General features: G+C 27.8%; 2 protein-coding genes across 7 annotated transcripts in view; one reads left to right on the forward strand and one right to left on the reverse strand.

Moving 5' to 3' along the window:
• Positions 1-24,634, reverse strand: part of LOC114945378 (gamma-aminobutyric acid receptor subunit alpha-1) — a 122,576-nt gene that overhangs the window by 2,136 nt on the left and 95,806 nt on the right. The window contains exons 4-10 of one of the 5 annotated variants that reach the window (XM_085482017.1): positions 19,902-20,017; positions 4,528-4,760; positions 3,605-3,672; positions 2,460-2,680; positions 1,860-1,942; positions 493-701; positions 245-332 (exon numbers count right to left, since the gene is read on the reverse strand). In XM_085482017.1, the coding sequence (XP_085338143.1) occupies positions 245-332; positions 493-701; positions 1,860-1,942; positions 2,460-2,680; positions 3,605-3,672; positions 4,528-4,654 (796 nt within the window). In that variant the 5' untranslated portion in view covers positions 4,655-4,760; positions 19,902-20,017. Of the gene's footprint in view, positions 1-244; positions 333-492; positions 702-1,859; positions 1,943-2,459; positions 2,681-3,604; positions 3,673-4,527; positions 4,761-9,871; positions 10,032-19,901; positions 20,018-24,634 lie in introns of those variants that run through there. The other 4 variants (XM_085482015.1, XM_085482016.1, XM_085482018.1 and 1 more) reach the window with 4 other exon arrangements.
• Positions 13,929-23,776, forward strand: Lcch3 (Ligand-gated chloride channel homolog 3). Of its 2 annotated transcripts, XM_085482021.1 has the most exons (11): positions 13,929-14,708; positions 15,469-15,502; positions 17,089-17,288; positions 18,682-18,788; positions 19,384-19,451; positions 20,174-20,319; positions 20,455-20,612; positions 21,063-21,347; positions 21,742-21,972; positions 22,051-22,307; positions 23,000-23,776. In XM_085482021.1, the coding sequence occupies exons 3-11, from the start codon at positions 17,221-17,223 to the stop codon at positions 23,150-23,152; spliced, it is 1,473 nt and encodes a 490-aa protein (XP_085338147.1). In that variant the 5' UTR covers positions 13,929-14,708; positions 15,469-15,502; positions 17,089-17,220; the 3' UTR covers positions 23,153-23,776. The 2 variants fall into 2 exon arrangements, with proteins under 2 accessions (XP_085338147.1, XP_085338146.1); XM_085482020.1 differs by lacking the exon at positions 15,469-15,502.

The following is a 24,634-nucleotide window of genomic DNA, read 5'->3' on the forward strand; positions in this document are numbered from 1 at the left end:
ACTTTTAATTAAATTAATATAACTTTAGACAATTTTAAATTTTATATTATATATAAAAATAGATTATATATTAAAATATATAAATATATATAATATATATATATATATATATATATATATGTATTAGATATTTAGACAATATAAAGAATAAATTTAAGATGATGACATATAAATTGCTATATATAGAAATTAAAAAGAAAAAAGTTTTAAAGTTTTTTTTTAATTTTGTTTTATTAAAACATACCTAAACCTACTCGATCGCTTGTTGCCTCACGATGAATCCAAAAAGATACCCAACTCAATACAACAATTAAAACACATGGTACATAAACCTGTAAACATGTAATAAAATCTTTTTATGTCTATATATACATTACACGTCGTGTAAAAAAAGACAATTACTTGCGTTTTAGTTAAACATTTATAATAATTCTATACTTTTTTATTATATTATTATATTTTTTTATATTTACAATTTATAATAATGCTTACTTGTATAAGAAAATATCCAGTATGGCGCTGCAAGATGAAAGATACTTGCAATACCGAAAACTCGCCCTCCCGACGAATAAATGTGAGATTTCTATACGGCGAACCCATTAAATCAAATTGTGAAAGTGCCATCCCAGGTATGAAGTTCACTGATGAATCATCTGAACCTTCCTGCCATTCATAAACCAACTGTCTTGATGTGTACGCATCTAATAAAAATTGATGTAATAATATTATAACAAAAATTTAATATTATAACAAAAACACTTGAAGTACAATACATCACTAATATAAAAATTTATTTATTCTCAACAATATATAATTAGTTCTTATGGCGCACCGCTTTGCTACTTATTAATATTTTTCATGTATATTTTTATGTATATATCATAAAAATTAGCCAACTAAAATAATGTACATAATAAAAATTCTGGAATTAAAATTATGTACATAAACATAATAAAAATTCGGTGAAATAAAACAATGTACATAATGAAAATTCGGGAATTAAAATTATATGTACATAATAAAAATTTGATGAATTACAATTATGTACGTAATAGAAATATTAATAAAGCGTCAATTTGTTAATTAAATTTTAAAATAATAATATATTAACAACAATTAATATATGATAATAAATTTTTAATAATATGTTATAATATCTTATCCGCAAATAATATTTTTCAGATCCTATGTTTCGATTACGTAAGACTCACTGTTTTGGAGAATATATCGCAGTTTAATTCGATTTTTCGCGTTTATCTCAGAAAAGCGGTGCAAACGTGCATAGGGGTAATCTTATAGAAATCGACGCTAATCTTGAAGTTTGATCCTATACTTCAACACATATATAGCATTACATGGAAATTTTTTCGCTATCCGAATATCTAATTTTAATCACGTCTCTCGATTTGAAAAAAGTTCGACGCGCTTATGATAATAAATTCTGATATTACATCTTATGATAGGTCTCTGTGCCAGCTGTTGTGACAGAAGGTAGACCACCAGAGACACCGTAAAGCAGAAATGTAAAGGAATATCGAATTTATTGCAATCATATAACTTTGGCGTGAATAATTTCGAGGGCTCGACGAAGGGATAACATATCGATGGCATTATGCACATATGAGAAGAGCAAAATTTAAATAAAATTATCTTATAGTTCCCAATCACCTCTAAATTGCAACTTAAAAATTACAAGGAAAAGGCACAATATTGTCACACAATAAGAAGAATTTTATCTAATATTTTTTTATATAATTAAATGCAATTTTTCGAACGCATTAATTTTTTTGTAATATTTATTTTTCCAAAATGCTACGTATACTAGATATAGTTATTTTATTTGAGAGATTGATACATACAGCTTCCCATTATCAACGGGCAAGATTGTCGATCCATAGGGAAGTTCCTCAATTCCATGGGACATTTGGCTTTAATAGTAAGTCTGCACATATTAAAAAACAATATTTTTAAACAAATTTTAAATTTAAACATTTCATTAATTTAATATACAATTTATTATTTAATATATTTATTATATTTTCAATATTTTCATCATATAAAAAATTGATCAATATTAATTAATATAATATTTAGAAAAGCATCTCTGATTTTTTTTGTTATTCAATTTTACATTATTATCCTTTCATTATACTATACATATATATACACACAATATATATATATATATATATATATATATATATATATATATATACATATATATACATATATGTACTTTTCTAGAACAAAATTTATTTACAAAAATTTAATTTTTCTATTATAATTACTTAGAGAACAAAAAATTAGTACTGTGATATTTTTCGTGGAAAAATATATATATTGTTGAATTAATAATTAAATTATTTTTCTATCTGTCGATTGCACGGACGCAACGATGCGATGCAAGGACAGTTCGAGAATTGGCGATATTCGATGCGTAAATTCACGCGCGAACAAACCTCATAGAGTAGAGTATATCGCCGTCCTGGGAGATCCTTAACAATTTGTTCGGCACAGTGATCGTATGTACGTAACTATGCTTGCCATTGTAAAAGTAAGTGTCAGGACGCCAGATTCTCTCGAGCATTTTGATGCTGAGACTAAGGGACTTGATAGGGCCCAGAAAACTTAAACGCGAATCGCGCCATGATTGTCGGAAGTAGCAGTCCATCGAATAATCCTGACAGGACAATTTTCAAACTACATTAAATAAATCCGCTACGCTAAAATAATAATGCATAAGAATTTATTGGATTTGTCTACTAGGAAGCATAGGATACATGAGATACATCAATAAATAATCAATTAAATAGGGTAAGTTAATTATTCGTTAATTATATGGGTAAGTTAATTATTTTTTTAAACTAAGTTAAGTTAAACTTAGTTGCTTATAAAATTAATTTAGTTCAGTTAAAAGTTGCATGAACAAAAAATTAACTCAGTTAAATCAAAAGTTAATTTTTAAAAGCATTATTTATATTAAATTAGAATTTTGTTTGTTAATTCTTTTAAAATTTATAATAACAAAAAAATTTTGATTTTTATATAGAAATATATTTTTTGGTAATTACAATACCTACTTATGACAAATAAACATAAAAATTAATAATATTATACTTTAATTTAAAAATAAGTTTAAGATCAAAAATGACTAATTAAAGTTAAAAATTAATAAATTTAAAATTAACTAAGCTAAATTGAAAGTTATTAACTTTTTAACTTTTTTTAAACCTAATTATAATTAGTTATTACCCAACCTTGTAATTAAAGAATATTGTTACCTAATTTAATTTTATATGTATCTCAGATATAATATGCATGTGTATCCCTCATGAGTTTTTAAATTTATTAAATGTTATTAATTAACTTTGCATTAAAAATGTTCTATGTAAAATTAATAATAACAAATGTTAAAATGAAAATTACCCATAGCAATCATTAGCCGCAATAAATTGATTCTCATTTTATATAATAATTAAATATTACACATAATAATCACACAAATATTATAGAATACTATATACTTATATTATTTTATATATACGACCATAAAAAAGCAACTTTATTGCCACATCTTCTTTACTAAAAAAATTTCAAATCTCACCATATCGAGTTCAGACACTGGGCCCATACTCCTAATTAAGATATTGGTTTTCACCACCGTGGGCATACCTAAAAAATACGTAATATCTGACTATTATCGAAACTCTTTGATAATTTTAATTTATAATAAAATGTCAACATTAGCATTCTAAAGATAATTTAGAATATGTATAGCTTTTTAAAAAGAGAAATAATTGCCATAATCATAGATCAGATTATTCATTCAGATTGTTAACTATAGGAGAAAAATATACTAAAATATATAATATAATAAATTTAAAATAGTTTTAATTTATAATTCAGATAGTTATCATTAATTTATAGCATTATATAATTCATAGTCCACTAGTTATTGATCGACAATAAATAAAGTTAGATTATGTCAGACTATTTTTCTGGACTCTTTGAAATCCAATTATCGTCCGATATTAATTTTCCGTTGAATGTGGCTGCGATTATATCATTATATAATGCATAATGAAATGCAGTTTCAATGTTCTAATGACCGCAGCACAACATCGCTCGTCACAATCATAAATTAATATCAATATTAAATATATTTGTGCATTTAAACTTTATTTATTAACGGGGGATAACATTCATTGTGATTATAATCAATGCTGAAAATGCAGTATATGCAGCAAATTTCTTTTTTAATAAATATATGTACATATATAAATTTGCATTTGCAGAAAAAAAATTCTTTCTTACATTATAATATAAATAATTATATATTTTTTCAAAAAATATTCTGTATATATATAATCTAAGTTAGAGAAATGTGACATTGATCTTGATTCCTATACTACTACTGATCTGAAATATTTTTAATGAATTTTGAATGAGAGAGAGAGAGAGAGAGAAATTCCCGAAAATTAATCAAATTGCAATTGTATAATAGAAAGGACTTTTCTTCTTTTTTACCTTTACCATGCGTAGGCAGTTGACTATTTTCGTAATTCATCAGCAGATTTTCGAGAACCATAGTGATGTTCTTCGAAACGATATCGTTCACGGTGGCTCTGGGCATTCTGCTGCCGATCGTCAACATCGATTTCAATGATCCGGATGATGATGACGCAAAACCCGACGCTGCTTTGATTTCGAATGCGTAATAACGATACTTGCACACGGTGAGCGACACGAAAACAACGAAGCTGCAGACATAATGTACATTGTACAGATAACATTCATATATACAGAGTATATCTTAAACATATGTCAAAAATTCACAGAGTGATTCCGTGAGTCATTTTTGAAAATTTATTTCCTCTGATAATTTTTTGAAAATTGCTTCGTTTCGAAGATACAGGGCGATATAATATGATATCAATGAGAAGAAGATTAGATCCATGTTTCCTAGCTGGTGGTAGTTATTTTCAACAATTTTTGTGAACAATATGTAAATTAATAAGCTTTACATGTAATATTTATGTAATAAATATATTATTAAATATTAATAAATTTTTATCGCCCTGTATCTTCGAAACGAAGCAATTTTCGAAAAATCATTAGAAATATAAATTTTCATAAAATGACCCAAGGAATCACCCCTTGAATTTTTGACATATGTTTAAGAAACACCCTATATAATGTACTTTACCCCAGTAATGAGATCTGTAATATTATTTTCATACACAGAATTAAGTGATATCGAGCGCAAACTAAATAGGCTGGATTTAAGTTGGAGAGATACACAGAATTATGTCGGAAGTCTTTTATATTCTCTTCTATAAATTGACGAGTTTCTTGTAAGATCTGGAATTTACATTTTGTTAAGAAAATTTAATTTAACTTTGCTTTAAGGAAATTACTTATAAAAGAATGCATTTTCAAGAAAAAATATCCTGCTAATTGATAATAAAGCTATACACTTATATATACATCTGTTGATAATAATTCAGTCATGCAAATTATCAATTTATTAAAGTAAAAAAATTATTTTTATGTAATTGTAGAATAAAATACATTGTTATTTATTCAAGTTTGTAACTTTGCTAATTATGTCAAAATGAATTAAAAGATCTCTATAAATAAATATAAATCATAAAATATAATTTTTTAAATATTTAAAATTAACGAATTAAAATAAAATTATTTAAGTTGAGATAAATAAGAAAGATATATACCGCGATAATATTTAAAAAATTGTAGAATATAATATATATTTTAATATAGGTATTGATAATATCAAATTATATTCAGCATTATAAATGAGGCCTAAATGTCGATAATTGAAATTCATTATGTATTTAGTGAATATGAGTGCACTTTTGTGATCGTGTAAATGAGATCGATCATCGTAGCTACTTGTTTCGTCTTTAAAATCGATATTCTATCCTATCAAGAGAAATTCATTTCAAGCCATATCAATTACGCATGTATTTTAATCCTAAAGAGAACCAGTTAATACCGTCCTCAGTTTCAAATTTTTATATCTTCGTTGTAACGAGAACAATTTCTTTACATAATTAATACCGCGTGTAATATTTTTAAAATTATTCGTATAAAATTTCACAAAAAATTTAATTTTATTTAATACTTTCAATTATATATGCAATTTAACGATATAAAATAAATCAAACGTACATTATTATTTATAATTAAACAATTTCCACATTTATTCTTATTTTATATCTTTTGTATTTATACTTCTGTTTTTTTATATGCACAAACAAAAATCAACCTATATATAAATCGATCATAGAACATTTATAACCTATATCTATTTATCTATTGTTAAAATATCTTGCAAAAATATCGTACCCCGAGTTTTTCGTCGAGTGGAAATCGATTTGAAAGATAATATTCGCATACAACATATTCCAAGCTTCTCGAATAATATAACACGACATAATAACGACATTGACGTTACAAAGATTACAAGTTATGCGAAGCACGCTATGTTCTTTTTTTCTCCCTCATCTCTAGTGTCCACATTCCCTGTTGGTCTTTCGACATAGCGAAATAGCATCGTCCACGTGCCAGAACTTTATTCATGCATGGATCAGAATATCTCTCCATGCAGGAGTCAGATAAATTGCAGCTTGCAACACATATTCGTTCTGCTAACTGTAGCAAAATTTTATTGCGCGCGATATCTTCCGAAATCTTCCAGAAGTTTTACAAAGTGTTTTGCAAAGCAATTAATGTGCAAAGAAAAACTTTGGTACTGCAATTTAATATACACACTGAAAAAAAGATTTGTTAATTTAACTAAATCTTTCAATTAAATTACTGTTTTGTTAATTGGGCATATATGTATATTAGTATTTAAATCAAATATACGTTTTGTTAAATTAGTTAATATCTTATATTTAATTTAAATATTTTTTGTTCAATTAATAGAATGTTCAATTAACAGAATAATATTTACTTAGTTAAAAATTTTAGTTAACAAATTTTTTTTTCAGTGCACATAAGTTTTAAGTGAGGAACGTAAAAACAAATCTTACATAGAGGAAATATCTTATCGAACTTATGAAATTTTTAATTTTCAATTTTAAAATCAAACTCTAATCTTACAGATTATGGGCTCCATGCAGTAAGTCTACAGCTTCAAACTTCGTAGAAAGATTTAAATATAATATAATTTTATCAAATTATAGTTTAACATTATAACTCGACTTTCCGTATCCATTTTAATTTCCACACTGAAAAATATGACTAAATTAATAAATATTTATTTCAATACTGCCAAATGAATCATTTATTTCAAATAAATAAATATTTATTTGTTTTTAAAAGGATTTTCTTATATCAAATAAATATTTTTTATATCAAATTAATATTATTAGTTTCAAATATATGATTTATTTGGCAGTATTGAAATAAATACTTATTCGAATTCAATAAATTTTTTTTTAGTGGCATCGTGAAAAATTCGAAACACCGTAATAAAGTCGTAAAAGGGATAAACGATGAGCATCATATTTGGTTTAAAGTATAAAGCGAGGCTAGTCGAAAAGTGGATGAAAGTGCCTCTTGTCTTTTGCCGATTCAGCGATATCCGTTCGCGATCCACGAGGGTTCGTATATCATTGTTTCGAAAGAACGTTATACGCTCAGTTAAATCACAATCTTGTGAAATTATGTGTGAATTTACTTCCAATTTTCGGACCGTTTAAATCAATATAATTAAAATGTGTTGATATACATGAATCAAATTGTTGAAAAATATAATAAATTATAATTATAAAAATATAATTATAATTGCATTATATAATTATAATTGCATTATATAATTATAATTGCATTATATTATTAAATAATAATTATAATGCATTTTTCTATATGATTTAAAAATTGTTTTGAGTTAAGATCATTTTAAGAACTCGGGTGATAAACGTATGAAGAAAAAATTACTCTCTAAAGTTTTGAGTGACGGCCATATTTTGTCCAGCAAAATTAGAAAAATTAGTCCTATACGCAATAAACAACAATCATATAGGGAAAGAAATTTTTAAAAATCTCAAAATCAATAATTAATATAAAATAATTAATCAAGTAATATATAGTAAAATAATTAATTAAGTGAAATAACAAATGTTTGCAAAATTATTCCATTATCTACATTGTTATTAATAGCCTAAGCTATAATTTGATTATTTTTGTTTTTAATAGTCTTTAATATTATCGCAATTTTATCACTGCAATTATCTATCCAAACACATAAAGATTTTTTATTATTTATTTCAAAATCAATATAGCCTAAATTTTTATAATATCGTTATTATTTGATTAAAACATGCAAAAGCATTTCATAATTATACTTATTACAAATTGGATGACTTATATAAAAATAAGATATGTGTCTGGATGTTCGATGTTTGTATATGCATGAATAATAACTTGTTAAATATGCTCGATTAAGTTCAAAGAGTAATTAGGTTTTCTATGATGGCTGCCTCGAAATCTGCTCTTGAAATATTCAAAGGCTTGTACAAGTTTCGTAATCTACGCGTACGTTTATAATTGTTTAAGATGCATCTTTGAGTTTCATGCGTCACAAGCGCGCTGGCTTTGATATACAACGATTGAAATTTTTATTATTTCAAGATGCGAAAGCGTTTATGAATACAAAGTATTTAAAATAACGATTATATTAAATGAATTAAAAGCGACCTGAATAACAATCGATATCAGCGATATTATAGTTCTCCATACAGGATAGAGCATTATTCGAGAGTAATTTTTTCTTCATACATTTATCACCCGAGTTCTTAAAATGATTTTAATTCAAAACAATTTTTAAATGGTATAGAAAAATGTATTAAAATTATCATTTAATAATAATGCATATTATAATTATATTTTTATAATTATAATTATATTTTTCGACAATTTGATTTATGTATCAACACATTTTAACTATCTAATATTTCTTCATATGATTGCAAATTAATGATTATTATAAAAAGACACAATAAAATAGACAAAATAACTATTATACTCTGTATACATTTGTTAACTCATGATATAATTATTGCCAGCTCTATACTACTGTGTGATAGCTCTATATACATTTTAAATATATTATAAAGTAATTAAAAATAATTTTTATTAATTAATAATTAATAATTTTAATAAATAATAAAACATACTCCTCTCGACCAAACTGGCAATATTCTTTTATTAAATAAGAATCACAACGTTTCAACCTTAGGTTTAGGCCTTTATCAAGTCATCTATAAAATATATAAAGCGGAAATATGTTCATTTAGTTACAAAAAAAAGGAAAAGTTGCAAAGATTACAAACATTATCAAAAATTAGGATACATATACTTACGAGAATGAACATATTTCTGCTCTATATATTTTATAGATCACTTGATAAGGACCTAAACCTTAGGTCGAAACGTTGTGATTCTTATTTAATAAAAGAATATTGCCAGTTTAATCGAAAGGAGTGTGTTTTATTATTTTTAATTATTGGTGATTTCAAATATCTCTACATTAATTTTAATAAATAATTTTTTTTTATTTTATTAGCGTAAATATGTTCACGATTTTAATATCTGATCTTAAAGAGAGAGAAAATTATTTTAAATATTATTTCAATAATATATATTAAATAAAAAGAAAAAGAAGAGATGCATATACAAAAGTGACACTTTTTATGTGACAATTTTTATGCGATGTTTTTTATAAAATATATATATATATATATAATAAAAATATGCAATTGAGAAATGCGTGTCTCCTGCAAATGTATTGCGATATAATTTTTGCTATACGATAATTCGTCAACAATTACGATTTACTCACAATAATGATAGTTTCTTTGGTGTCATCTTCGATCTATCGAATCACGATCCTTCGTGCAACTTGGAAATGTCAAGGATACGCTCGTGCCCGTCAACGATGCCGATGAGTTTGACACTCGTCACGAGGTACTACAGGCCATTGCGGTGGCCGCGTGGATCTTTCTGCCGCGAACCCCCTAAGACGCGGAGTTACAAGCGGAGTCGCGACGCGCAAGCCCCAAAATCACACCGCCACGATCGTATATATTCGCGCTTAATAATCCTTTAATGCCATGCGTGTTCGCAACGATCTCGCAATAAATTTGTGATTTGAAGTAATTGGCTGTTTAATCAATCTTTAATCTTCCTCTCGTGTATCATAAATTTCTGTACTTAAATGTTATACGGGAAATAATTTCAAAGCGATAGCAAAAATAAAGTTTATCCTAGTTATACTTTTATTATTTTAAAGATAATTTTATACTTAATTAATATTTAATAAAACCATGAAATTTTCATGTTAAGTACACAAAAAAAGATTTTTTGCACATTAAAGCTTACAATTTAATTAAATAAAAATGTTCTACCCTTCCCCCCCCCCCTCTCTCTCTCTTTTATATAAATATGGACATTAAAATTTTGATAAAATCTTATTTCAAGAAAATAGAGAGCAAAAAAATTTATTTTATATCTTGATACTCCTATATTATTGCTGATTATTATAATTAATATATCAGAACCAAGAAACTAATTAACCGCATCTGATTCTGAAACGATCCAAACTACACCTGCAATCAACGAGATTTCACGCGTCACTACTCTCGTCAAATCACATTAAACTTCCAGCAGTTACCAAATTTAAACACGTTAATTAGGAAGTTTCCAGGCGTGTTTCTGATCGTGTCATGTTTTAGCTAGGCTGTGCTTTATTTAGAAGGATTGCTTTCATTTACATTCAAGTGCGGAAATTATATGGAGAACAATCTAAAGCAACAGCATATTAAGCTGCACAAAATTTGCGGGTATTTACAGATATGCAATTGAAACAACCGGAATGATTATACGCAGGATGTTCCATAGGAAATTTCTGAAACTAATCAGCTGTAAAACTGCTACTTTCTTCATTACTTTTTTTCAATGAAATAAACTGGTATACAAATATTTTATTTATAACCATTAAAAATTGTAAACTTTCCTCTTTTCAACACAAATTTTATTTTCTCAATAAAATAACTGCATGCATTAAAAAATGACAGCTGATTAATTTCAGCAATTTTCTATGGGACACACTGTAGAAATATGACATTTATGCATTAATATCATTCAAAATTCTCATAAAACTATATTATATATTGTAGTAATAATATTATATTCATATAAAACTATAATGCGATAATATAAATCATACATAGACAAATTAATAATTAATAAAATTTAATAACTAATTATTCTTAAAAATAATTTTCTCGACAATATATATATTTATAAAAATAATAATTAAAATGTGTGCATGTGCTTCTCGTTGAAAGTTTTACATTTTTTAAAAATTGAATTTTTGCAGAAGCTGTCCCTGATTTGAAACTAGCCGCTACAAAGATACGATGTCGTGATTTCTCACTCGAGTTTTCTCGCGAACGTTTCGAAACTAATCAAAACGCATCTTCGAAGGCGCCGGGGTGAAATGATTTCCGACTAGCATCGATGTTGCCGACAGGAAAATTCTTATCGCTCCTCGCGAAGGTAAGTGAACCTGCCGGCGGCACCGGGTAGATGCCTCTTTGCTTATCGATTATGAATCTAACCGCTATTACTCTACCATATACTGCATATGATATGTCTTGCGTATGAAACGTCAAAGGTAAATTCCACTAAATTTCCTAAATTTAAGATGAGAATATATAGTTAAGAAACTCACGTTAATAATTTCTAAATTTTTACAGATTCAAACAGAGCCAACAGAATCTTATTTTTTATTTAATTTCATGCAGGCGATTAAATCGCCGCGATTTAGTTATTATTTACTCTAGCGTATATATATTTAGACATATACTAGCGTATATATTAAAAATTTAAATGTGATAAATATCTTTGTATTACAAGAATTTTCATTCGAGATTTTAAGAACGAGTCTGTTTTTAATGTCAGACGCAAATCACTCTGTATATACCACTGGTGTATACTCTTGAAAAGTGCCCCAAATCTCGACAGTTCACTTATCGGATAGCTTTGTCGTGGTAATGTGTGTGATATGACGCGGAAGTGAGTCTTCATTAATGCTTAGTCGAGCGCCTATTAATTTGATCTTATCTCCGTGCCTACATTTTACTCTTATTTTTAAAAGAGCATTTAAAAACCTTACTTTTATTAAGACGTTACGAAATTTCATTTCCGAGATTGTTTGCGAATTTTTGCACATTTTTTACACATTTTTACAGTAGGAAAGTTTGTGTTTTCTTGTTAAAAACGGTCCCCGTTCAAATTTTTGTGTTAACTATTTAACACATTCCATGTGTTAATTTAACATATTACCGTCGTGTTAATTGAATTTAAATGTTAAATTATTAAAACAGATGAAAAAAGATGTAAAAATAACACAATGTGCATCTATTTTTTATTTTACATAATAATTATGTTCTGTTTTATTAGTGACAGAAGATTTATCTGTTCAAATTTACAGAAAAAAATGTTGATTTTTTATTTTATAATATAAGTAAGGATGATAAAATCTAAAGTCAACATATTTTTAATTAAATTTTTACATTAAAACTATGTTAATTTTACACAAAATTTATTTTACATTACTTGAAGTTTTGCATTTATTTTGTGTTAAAATATTAACACTGTATTTGTAACGATATCCTTACAGCTTTAGTTACATATTTCCCAATCAAGTTATTTACAGTTTTGTACATGTATTATTATTACGAGATTAATATTAATTTTATTATATAATGCACGGTTAAATTATATATTTTTAACAGATATCACATGTCCCAAACAATCCACAGAAATTTTTGTGTTAATTTAACATAATATGGATATGTGAAGACACAAATACTGTGTTAATATTTTAACACAAAATAAATGCAAAACTTCTAATAATTTATAAAATAAATTTTGTGTAAAATTAACATAGTTTTAATGTAAAAATTAAATAATAAAAATATGTGAATTTTAAATTTTATCATCCCTATTTATATTATAAAATGGAAAATCAATATGTTTTTCTATTTTTAACAGATAATCTTGTCGTTAATAAAACAGAACATTATTTATTGTGTAAAATTAAAAATAATTTAACATTTAAGTTTAACGCAACAGCAATATATTAAATTAACACAAATGTATTAAATCAGGGTGTATACTCAAATCTTATAAATAAATTCCATGATTTTCCAGGTGTGTACTTTTGTTCAAAATTTCAAGTAAAATTTAAAGTATTTAAAGAAAAATTTTAAATACAATTTTAAATTAAGTTTATTTTTGTTATACATATTTTTTTTTAGCACAAATAAAATATTTTTTAATATAATAATATATTTTATATATTAAAATTTTTTTTATATATTTTATATAAACCTAATAAATTTTATATTTGAAAATAAAATCAAAGAGGCAATTTAAAAAAAAAATCCCTGAGTTTAAAATAAATTCCATGAGTATTCGAGAACTTTTCAAGGTAGAAATAATTCCGCGGAGAATTCCAGGTTTTCCAGGTTTTTTTCCGGGAGTATATACATCCTGTAAATATTTACCACAAAAATGTTCACGGGGACCATTTTTAACAAGAAAACACAAATTTTCCTACTGTGTATAAATATCGATTATTTCTGATTATTTCGGCATTACAATTCTCGAAGGTTAACGACACCTGCTTAAGGTCCTAAGAATGTTGTAGAGAAGATGAGAGAGCGACAATAGCTATATGGTATATGGTAGCGTTCGATCGACTCGCTCAGAAAATCCGATCACCGGCTGTGTGTCACTAGGTCGGTCCGAGATAGAGGGTGTATAGCGAAATAGGTATACCGTGCATGCGCGCGATTCGCAAGGGGTAGCCCGGGGAATGGTGACGAAAGACGAGGGAGGGATTCTCGGAGGAGCGAAAGAGAGAAGCGCATCAAGGCGATCCGAGAGGGAGAGGAGGGAGATCGGATGCGAGTGAAACGAACAGAGGAAACATTCAGGGGATGAAACGGGGGGGATTGCACGTGAAAAAGGAGACGCGAAAGCGAGGGTGGAAAGAGGGTGGGAGCGATAGAGATAGTAACCAGGCACACGTTGGCAGGCGGGAGAGCGAGAGGACGATTTCCGGAGTGAACCAGACTGGGAGAAAGAGGGAAGACAGAGAGAGGGTCTGAAGAGAGAAATCGACAGTGGATCCGCGTTAGCTACCGAGGGATGAAAGGCAACAATCTCCGCAAGGCTAGTGGCGCAAGGGAATATCTCGCGCTTTCGTATCTACCAGAGGACGTTGACGACGTCGACGTCGACTACGAGGACGAGGAGTGATGCTAAACGACGATCGATGACGCGCTCGTAACAACGCGTTGTTCGGAATCGTGAGTTCTAAGCGATCCGCGAGTTCGACCGCGAGTTCAGCCTCGAGAAGTGATAACGCCGGCTCTTATGTGAACGCTGATAACAATAATTGATCCCCCGCTCAACGCTAATAACGACGAAGAAAGCCGATGTGAGAAAGATCGCGATCGATCTCGAGTCGCGATGATGGACCGAAGTGCGCGTTAACAAGGCCAGTCGTTAACGTGATAAAATTTAGTCATTATTCCGATATTTCTTCCATCGAATTTTGACAATGAAATCGTCACCTGCATCGTGATTTTCGTCGAATGCAGCAGGTAAATGTATAAATAATAAATTGTGAAAATGATATTAGCAAAATGTGGACAATTATAATAATATAATCTTCTACGGATATAAAATTATAGGTCTTTGTACTTGAATCGATTATGCTTTTTTTTTTTTTAATAAGCCAGTTACATTAAAATCACAATTCTGAAATGTTAACATATTCTATTGTTCTTTTCATATAATTTTAATCTTAAATAATTTATATAAATATTTTTAAAATGCTACCTGATTTTATATATCTATTTCCGAATATAAAAATGTTTATAAATATACTGCTCTAAGTAAGTATTTTTTATGTGATATTTTCAATTTCCAAAAATATTTTGTGGTAAATTATAATGTTTCTTAGAAAAGACTCTTAATTAAATTTCTCATTTATTGATTTTTAATTAAAAATTCGAAAATTAAATTTCAGTACAGTTAATAATATAATTTATCTAAAATTTATATAATTTATATAAAATTAATAAAGTAATAAGTAAAGAAAATAAATTCATTAAATGTAGCATATAAATTTTTTTATCTACTTACATTTTTATTTTTATTTGTAGCATAAATAGGTTAAATATTTATCAATCTTTAATTGTATGACGTACAATTAAATATAATTTTTATTGATATTTTGATTATTCAAAGAATTAATCATTAAATATAAAATATATTTATTAATAGTAGAAAAATTAATATTTATATGATATTGGAAAAGCTAGTAAACAATAAAGAATTTTATTTTATTTTACTTTATAGTGGAGAACAAGAAGCTACTTCGCACAGCACTTAGGTAAAACAATAATTATGTAAGGTATCACGTGTATGAAATATTTCCTGTCGTCAATATACAATAAAACGCAAGCATTAATAAAGCCAACCAAAGGGAGGGAAAAAAAATACTCTCGCCATTATTTATGGTGTTTCGTACTAAATCTTCTACATCTTGATTGCCTTTTGAAAAATAATTGTATTAAGAGTATACAATATTACGTAGAAAATATTTTACAAGTTTCTTTTCAATGTTTTACGCATTCATCAAGTTTAGCGAAAATTGGCTCTGTTTCGTGCGCGATCTTTGAATGGAAAGTGAATAACGTGTGTGTTGTATAGCACAAGCGATATGTAGAGCGTGTTATATGAGATTTTTATTTCACGGACTATGTATTGTATGTCATTGTAATGCTTTATCGTGCCAGCACATTTTGTTGTTTTACTCTTTTATCTGATCAGTCACTAGAATAATATAAAATTTTTAATCAATCAATTTTCTATATACACGAAAATTAAAAAAAGATTAAAAAACACTAGTGTTTAGAGTTTAAAATATATAGAAAAAATATATCTTATTTTTAAGTATTATAATCTTCGTCTGTAAATTTATGTATCATTTGTACCTGTGTATTTATTACCATTTTATAATAATAAACTGTCGATACATCGAATTCAAAAATAGCTATTTATTTTATTTTATTATTTTTTTCGTCATTTTTCATTCTAATTACATTGATAAGAAAAGAGAGAAAAACCATTAAAGTTTAAGTAAAACATATTTTTGTCATCAAATTTAATTAAACTTGTATTTATTTCCTGTTAGTAAGTTTCGAGAAACCTGTATATATACAGGGTGTCTAACATAAAGTGTCACACCGAAAATATACGAGTAAATCGCGTTATTTGGAGATGATTTTTTCTCAGCAAAAATATCGAGGGAGGCCATCATTTTTTGCATGTTCCCAATTTTTGCCATCATGTATCTTCATAACTAAACCTTAAATTAAAATTTTATTAAAGTAAACTCTACTTAAAATTAATTGGAGAATGTGGTTTTATTAATATTTTATTTCCACAAGGCTTAGTTTGCGAAAAATCCTTTATTTTCAATCGCTTATAACTCGAAAATTATCGATGCCTCAATAAATTTTCACCGAGGAAAAATTGTCTCCAAATCCAAAATAACAAGATCTACTTGTATATATTTTTGGTGTGACATCTTATGTCAGATACTCTGTATATCGATAAGTTAAATCTATCACATGTCGTTTCATACCGTTAAAACTTATCGTGGACGCGATAAAAGTGTAAATAGATAAAAAAATTATATGCTACATTTAATGAATTTATTTTCTTTACTTATTACTTTATTAATTTTATATAAATTATATATAAATTTAAATTATATAAACTTTATATAAATTATATTAACTGTATTAAAATTTGATTTTCGATTTTTCTGCGTGTTTGTTCCGCGTGCGGGATGATCTCTCGAGGGTGCGTAGGATTGGTATGCGTGGAACTGGCATGCGAAAGGTCAAGAGCAAAGACGGAGGAAACAGAATCGTTATACCCAGGGGTCTTCCCTTTTATCTGCGATTTTAGAACGACGGCGGCGGCGGCGAGCCGATTACGGGGATGCCGAGGGGATGCGAGGATACCGCGAGATGACGTTCTCCAACGCGCTCGTCATTCGCTGACGTAATCTCGCTCGGATAACGAAGACGATTTGGCAGGATGCTGCTGCGCGGGCTGTCGTTGATCGTCTTCCTCCTCCTCGTGCAGCCGCGTCACCGTGTCATCTGGTGAGCACTGTCATTCGAATTCTTCCCCTAATATGGAACATCGCGACAAACAATAACGCGGATGCTCTTCCCGCTCTATTTATTATAAGGTACACGTGACACGAAATATGCAAGGAGCACGATTTTTATTTCCTAAAGTGTATTCATTCAGACACAGTAAACTCGAAACAAAAAGAACTCTTGTAAATGTAATATTATTTCCAAATGAAATAATTAAAATAAGTAAAAAGAAGATAAATATTATGTAATATAAATATAAAAATTATAAAACAAATATAGGTAAATATAAAATTATAAAATAAATTATAAAATTAGTAAAAGTAAAAGTTAAAATAAAGTTTGCATTAAAATCTTTATAATGTTACAAACTAATTGAGGATAACTCATTGTCAATTAAAGGTACATATTAATGCAACCAAAAGAGAACTCAATATACACACATAAATAAAATGGCATAATTAAATACAAGAGAAAGTAATTCAATACCTGAATTAAGCCGAAGGCGCGTAACACGAACGATTGTTTGAGCAATTAAAACTCCAATCAATCCGCTGTATACAAGAAGAGACAACAAAGCTCCATTTCCCGGGCAAAAGACGAACCTGATGATCCTCTCCGAATAAAGTTGGATTTGAAACCATCTCATGATTTTGTCGAGATTTTAAAAACGTTTCTTTTATTTACTCATGATAATGAAAAATATTACGATCACGAGTAAAATGATCGCTATGGACCAGACCAAGTCGACGGTGCCTGAATTAGTCAATGGAAGATATTTCACAATGCATGACGTTATCTTCTTTAGATCCATGATTCTTCGTTTTATAAATAATTAACTTTTATATTGTTCTATATTGTTTTATTCTTCGATGTAATGCACGTTATATCGTAACATCCTTGCGTATTACATGTCACAATTCACGTTATATAATATTATTCGCGCTTTAAGATAAAAATATAATTTGTCACTATATAAAAGTACTAGAAAAAGAAACGAAGGTGTTGAATAATTATTTTTGTGTCATATTGCCGAGAAATATTTTGGATTTTTTTCGCCATATTTAATAAAAATGAACGTCAAAGAAATGTAAATGTTTCGGTGCATACTTCAAAAAGTAAAACTCCTAATCGAAAATTATTTAATGATCAAGTGTTTAATTTTATCACATGATCACAATACTTATAACACGATATTAAAATGTATCAATATTAAATTTATTTGTGTGTATGAAAAAAAGACTATCCCTATATATAATCTATTTTTTTATATTATTATCGTATAATATTTATTTTAGAAACTTGATATAATGTTTTACTCTTTAGCAGAATATTTGAACAACTCTAAACTTTAGTACTAACCACTCTCTGTATTTTGAAATTTCACACTTTACAGGGCTTCCCTAGAGAGTATCGGGATGTCCGATAGATTGGAGAACGTTACACAGACGATTTCGAGGATACTCGATGGCTATGATATTCGATTAAGACCGAACTTTGGCGGTGAGCTCTATAATAGCTTTGTAGATTTTTGTACATTTTATTGAAAATTATACAGTTGAAATTAAATATGCTTGTTACACAATATGTTATTTAAATTCAACAGACGAGATCATCATATGTATCATATGAATAATCACTATATGTATTTTATATACTATATACATATATACTATATATATACATATATATATATATATATATATGTATATAATTTATATGTACATTTTTTATATTATAATTATAATTAAATAATTAAATAATTAGATATCAAACTACATTTGGCAGAACTAAATTTTAGAATAGAGTCGCCTGAAGGTAGAGAGAAATACATAACGCTAAAAAAGCTTTTAACGAAATTTTCCATGCCATTGAATAAAGCACGATCGCAATCAACACTTTTAATCGAACGTGCAACAAGGGGAAGTAATTTGCTGGTATTATCATCAGGATTAGAAAAAGGCTTTAATCTATTTCTTTATTCATTTAATGGCTCCCCATTGCAAATAGTTTAAAAAATAGAAGATTTACTCGAGGATTTAGGATGCTCACTTCTTTGGAGATGTTTCAAAATTTAATAAAAAATTATTATTTAAAGGTGATCCATTATTAGTTGGGATGGATCTCACCATTGCAAGTTTCGACGCGATCTCAGAAGTCAATATGGTAAGAAAATAAAATATACATGTTTTCATACAGTAGAGAGATAGATAAATTGTTTCGTCTTCAATACAAGATTTACTTACCTTTTTTGACATTTTTATAAAATAATATTTTAATATTTTTTTTGAATTTTAAAATTAATTTTTTGCTATCAATTTATATTAAACCAGGAATTAAATTAAATTATAACGAGAATCTAGCAATCTTTTTATAAGATGTCAGAAATTTAGAATCTCCAATTTATATGTAAATTTATTTCTGAATTTTTCATGTTTTTTACCTATTTTTATTTATATTATACGTGCATTATATCTTGTACAACCATTTGTAAACGAAGATATCTGATAAGAATATTATATATATATATATATATATATAAATTTTGATAATATACAAAGGCTTTTTACGGCCTAATACTCATAACATTTATATCATTTTCAAATCGATTCTTACCTTGAAGTCTCTGCATTATTCGGTTAAAGTTCTCTTCTTTCAGCCTCTTGAAAATCGCTTTCTTTTACACTCTTTCGCAGAAAGGAACTTCTTAACTGTTGATAAATGATGAAAATCTGTAAAATAAAAAGAAAGGAATAATTGAGAATAATTGCATATAAACATTTAATAATTATGTATAAAATATTATAAAAAAATATATCTATATGTCTTTTTCTCATAATTACTTAAAATAATAAATTCCATCACAATTAATGTCATTTGCGTCTCAGGATTACACGATAACGATGTACCTAAATCAATACTGGAAGGACGAGAGACTCGCTTTTTCGCATGAGGACGAAGTCTTGACGTTAAGCGGTGATTTCGCAGAAAAGATTTGGGTCCCCGATACGTTTTTCGCAAACGATAAAAACAGGTGAATAACTCACGAGTAACGTTTCCAAAAACTTGCTGAATATTCGTAACCATTTTAAATTATTCGTATTTTAAATTTCTATATTCTCTTTTCGTCTCTGTTTTTTAACATACTCTTTTACTGAACTATTTGTAGCTTTCTGCATGATGTCACCGAGCGCAACAAGCTTGTCAGATTATCGGGTGACGGCTCGGTCACATATGGCATGAGATTCACGACAACTCTAGCCTGCATGATGGATCTGCATTATTATCCTCTCGATTCACAGAATTGCACCGTCGAAATCGAGAGCTGTATGTATTGAAATACGCATCTAATATAATCGATCATCCGAACAAATAAAACCGTCAAAGTTCTTCTCTTTATTCTTTTATAAATAGCGGCATTTTACATAAAAAGATATACACACGCGCGTACGCACAGATCCGCATATCTTTCCTATATATTTGTTTAAATTAAATTCCTCTATAGAGATTTTTATGTAAAAATTATAATTATTAAATTTGAGGTAATGTTTCTTGAAAATCTTAGAATATATGATAATTAAAATATATGAAATATATTAGAAATATATATGAAATATATTAAATTATAAAATATTATTATAAAATATATGAAATATATTAGAATATATGATAGTTAATTTTTTAATCAATAAATGAGAAAAACGCAAGAAGATCGAGTCGTTATAAGTTATAATTCATATGTGTCCCTTTCTAAATTATATTATTTTAAATATTCAGATGGATATACAGTTCTCGACGTAGTAATGTACTGGAAAGAAACTCCCGTTCGCGGAGTCGAGGAGGCGGAATTGCCACAATTTACGATAATCGGCTACGAGACCAACGATCGAAAGGAGGAATTGGCAACAGGCATCTACCAAAGACTCTCGCTGAGTTTTAAACTTCAAAGGAACATCGGATATTTTGTTTTTCAGACATACCTGCCGAGTATACTGATCGTGATGCTTAGCTGGGTTAGCTTCTGGATCAATCATGAAGCTACCAGCGCAAGAGTAGCTCTCGGTAAAATCAGAATAAAATATTGCTTTTCTTAAAACATTATCTAATCAAGTATAATAGTCCTATTTAATAATTATTTAATTAATTAATTAATTATAATTAATTTATTTCAATTAGAATAACATTCTATTTCTATTAGTAAAACATTATTGATTAAATTATAATAATTAATATGTAGCTCTATTAGACTTAATTATTTTATTATATCATACATATTATATATATAGGTATATTATTTTGAATCAATTAAAATTAATTAAAATAACCATTAATTTAGAGTTAGTAAATTTTCTTTTTTCTTTATTCTGAAATTAGAAAATAATTTTCTCTTCAATTTCTTTCTTCTAAATAAAATTGTCTGAGAAGAAATTCTCAAGTCTACAGCTTATTTTTTCAGGTATTACGACCGTGTTAACGATGACAACAATATCAACGGGTGTTAGAAGCTCACTGCCACGGATTAGTTACGTGAAAGCCATCGATATTTATTTGGTGATGTGCTTTGTTTTTGTATTTGCGGCTCTGTTGGAATACGCAGCGGTCAATTATACGTATTGGGGTGCCAGAGCGAAAAAGAAAACAAAGAAGAAAGAGACCGACGAGAAGAAAGTGCTCTCTTCTAAAATTGGTAACTGAATATATATTTAATGAGGGATTTTTTCTTTTGATTATTTTTCCATTCGATTAGTTTACGATTTTTCTTCAGGGAGCAAAGCCAGTTCGCCCTTTCCTGATTCTACGGACGCGGATATCATAGAACTTCAGGATCTCAGAATGTCGCCTCTGCCGAGCATTAGAAATAGGTCAGGCCTAGTCAGCGCTTCATCGATGCCGGGAGCTGGAAGGGATCACGACCCGGCCAAGTTTCCGCCAAGCTTTCGTATTTCCAGGGTCGCCGCTTACAACACGCACACTCGAAATAGCGGTCTCAGGTACAGAGGCCCAAGATCGCATAAACCAAAGGTATGCTTAATCATATTACAGATATTCTTAAACATACAGGGTGTCTCATAGAAAATTGCTGAAACTAATTAGCTGTCATTTTTTAATGCATGCAGTTATTGAGAAAATAAAATTTGTGTTGAAAAGAGGAAAGTTTACAATTTTTAATAGATATAAATAAAATGTTTGTATACATAAGTTTGTAATTTTATTTTATTTAAAAAAAGTAATGAAAAAAGTGCTAATAATCACAATTACTTGGTATACAAACATTTCGTTTATATCCATTAAAAACTGTAGACTTTCCTCTTTTCAACGCAATTTTTGTTTTCTCAATAACTGCAGGCATTAAAAAATGACAGCTGATTATATATAATAGTTTCAGCAATTTCCTATAGGACACCCTACAACGCAATTATAAAAAATATATGTCTAAGGAAAGTTTGAAATCTTTCCACATGATAGTTTTGCGTTTCACATTTTCATGTGAAAAAATATTCATTTTATTTTATGAAATTATAAAAATGAAAAAAATATCCTGTACGAGATAAGAAACGAAAAAAGTACTCTAAATAATAATTATAAAATGATAGAAACAATTAAGACGCGAATTATCGCTGGTTTATCTGGAAACTGAAGAAAAATGGTCAAGCAAATGTATTGCAATTTAAAGTAGAAAGTAAATTAAATTTTATAATGTCTATATTTTATAGGTTTTACATGCTATACGTAGAGGAGCTTCCGTGTTGCGAGTGTCGATGCCGAAAATCAAGGATGTGAATGTGATAGATAAGTATTCGCGAATTATTTTCCCAGTCAGCTTTATGCTGTTCAATGCCGTGTATTGGATCTTCTATTTTTTTTGAGCGACAAAACGGATATTAAATCGAATTCGGTCATTTCTGTATTTAAAAAGGACCAATCGTTTCGGGAGGATCCTTTCGAGCTTTCAAGCACGTCAAACGTGAGCGATGTGTAATTTTTTCGCGAAAATAAAGATCCAACCGAATGCACAACAGGTGATGAAAGTACTGAATCGAAAGTACTGCCATGAAACACATTTATCGATAAAAATAAAATGTATTTGCGAGAGACTCGTGTGTCAACAACATATATTTACGAGATTTTCATTAATTAGAAAACATACAATGTAGCGATATTACGAACGAGAATATGTTCCTAATGAAACGTGAGAGTTTATGTCATGTGCACAACATGGAAAAGACGCCAATAATTCGGTAATGAATAAGAAAAGTCGCAGTAAGATCCAAAAATAAATTGCGTTAGAATTAAATTTAATATTTGCATTCGTGATAATAAAATTGGTCTACGTCATATTTCTTACTTTGGAAATAAATATAGACTTTATTTCTGTCTATATATATGTAGTGTATATATTTTCTTTTTATACATAGAAAAGTATTATTGATTTTATTTGCTGCAATGATGTATAGTGCTTTATATTTTGTGTACAATAATATATAAAAATTATGTACATGTTTATTTTTCTCATATGATATATATTGTGATTCATTTTATAATTTTATAATTATTAGTTTATAAAATAATTTTCTGGCTCCCAATTTCACAAAGTATATATTTAATATCAATATCGAAAATGTAAAAACATCACACAAATCACATTAGAAATTTTAAAAGCAACTGATAAAATTGAAAAAATATTAAAAATCATCAATAGTAAATTATAATTGGCTATCACATTAATAAATAACATCTTAATTCAAATTTAGGGAATTGTATAATTAAAACATATGTATATAACAAATTAACATTTCATTTATCATTTTTTTCCAAAGTTATATAAAATATGTAAACTATATATACTATATATACTATACAGTATGAAAAGAATGATATTGACATTAGATATATATTTTTATAATTTTATTTTTCTTAATCATAATTTTTAAAAAAGATTTTATTTATATCATCGCATGCAAGTTTAAAGTAAAAGATATTTTTCTGAAAAAAGTACACATAATTTAAAAAACGTCACGTAAAAATGTATAGTAAAATGCGACAATTTCTAAACATAATTTGAACAAATAAATACAAAAAATAGCCAAATAAATATATAATATATATATTTACTCTGATAGTTAATCACGCGTCTACTGTGGATAGAATGCAAATGTATAGCAGAAATTTGCTTCTATTACTTCAAAAGTAAGTCATATACACAATTTTGAAATTCTTATTTATTTTTAGAAGATAGAGAATATTTGTTATATAGAAAAAATGTATGTAAAAACAGAGTACTATCTTATTAATAATTGACTAAGATATATGATGATTTACAGTATAAGAAATATACTCAAATTTTAGTT

This window comes from Nylanderia fulva, unplaced genomic scaffold (genome assembly GCF_048542155.1).
Source record: "Nylanderia fulva isolate GAGA-0341 unplaced genomic scaffold, ASM4854215v1 Scaffold2, whole genome shotgun sequence".
NCBI classification, from domain to species: domain Eukaryota; kingdom Metazoa; phylum Arthropoda; class Insecta; order Hymenoptera; family Formicidae; genus Nylanderia; species Nylanderia fulva.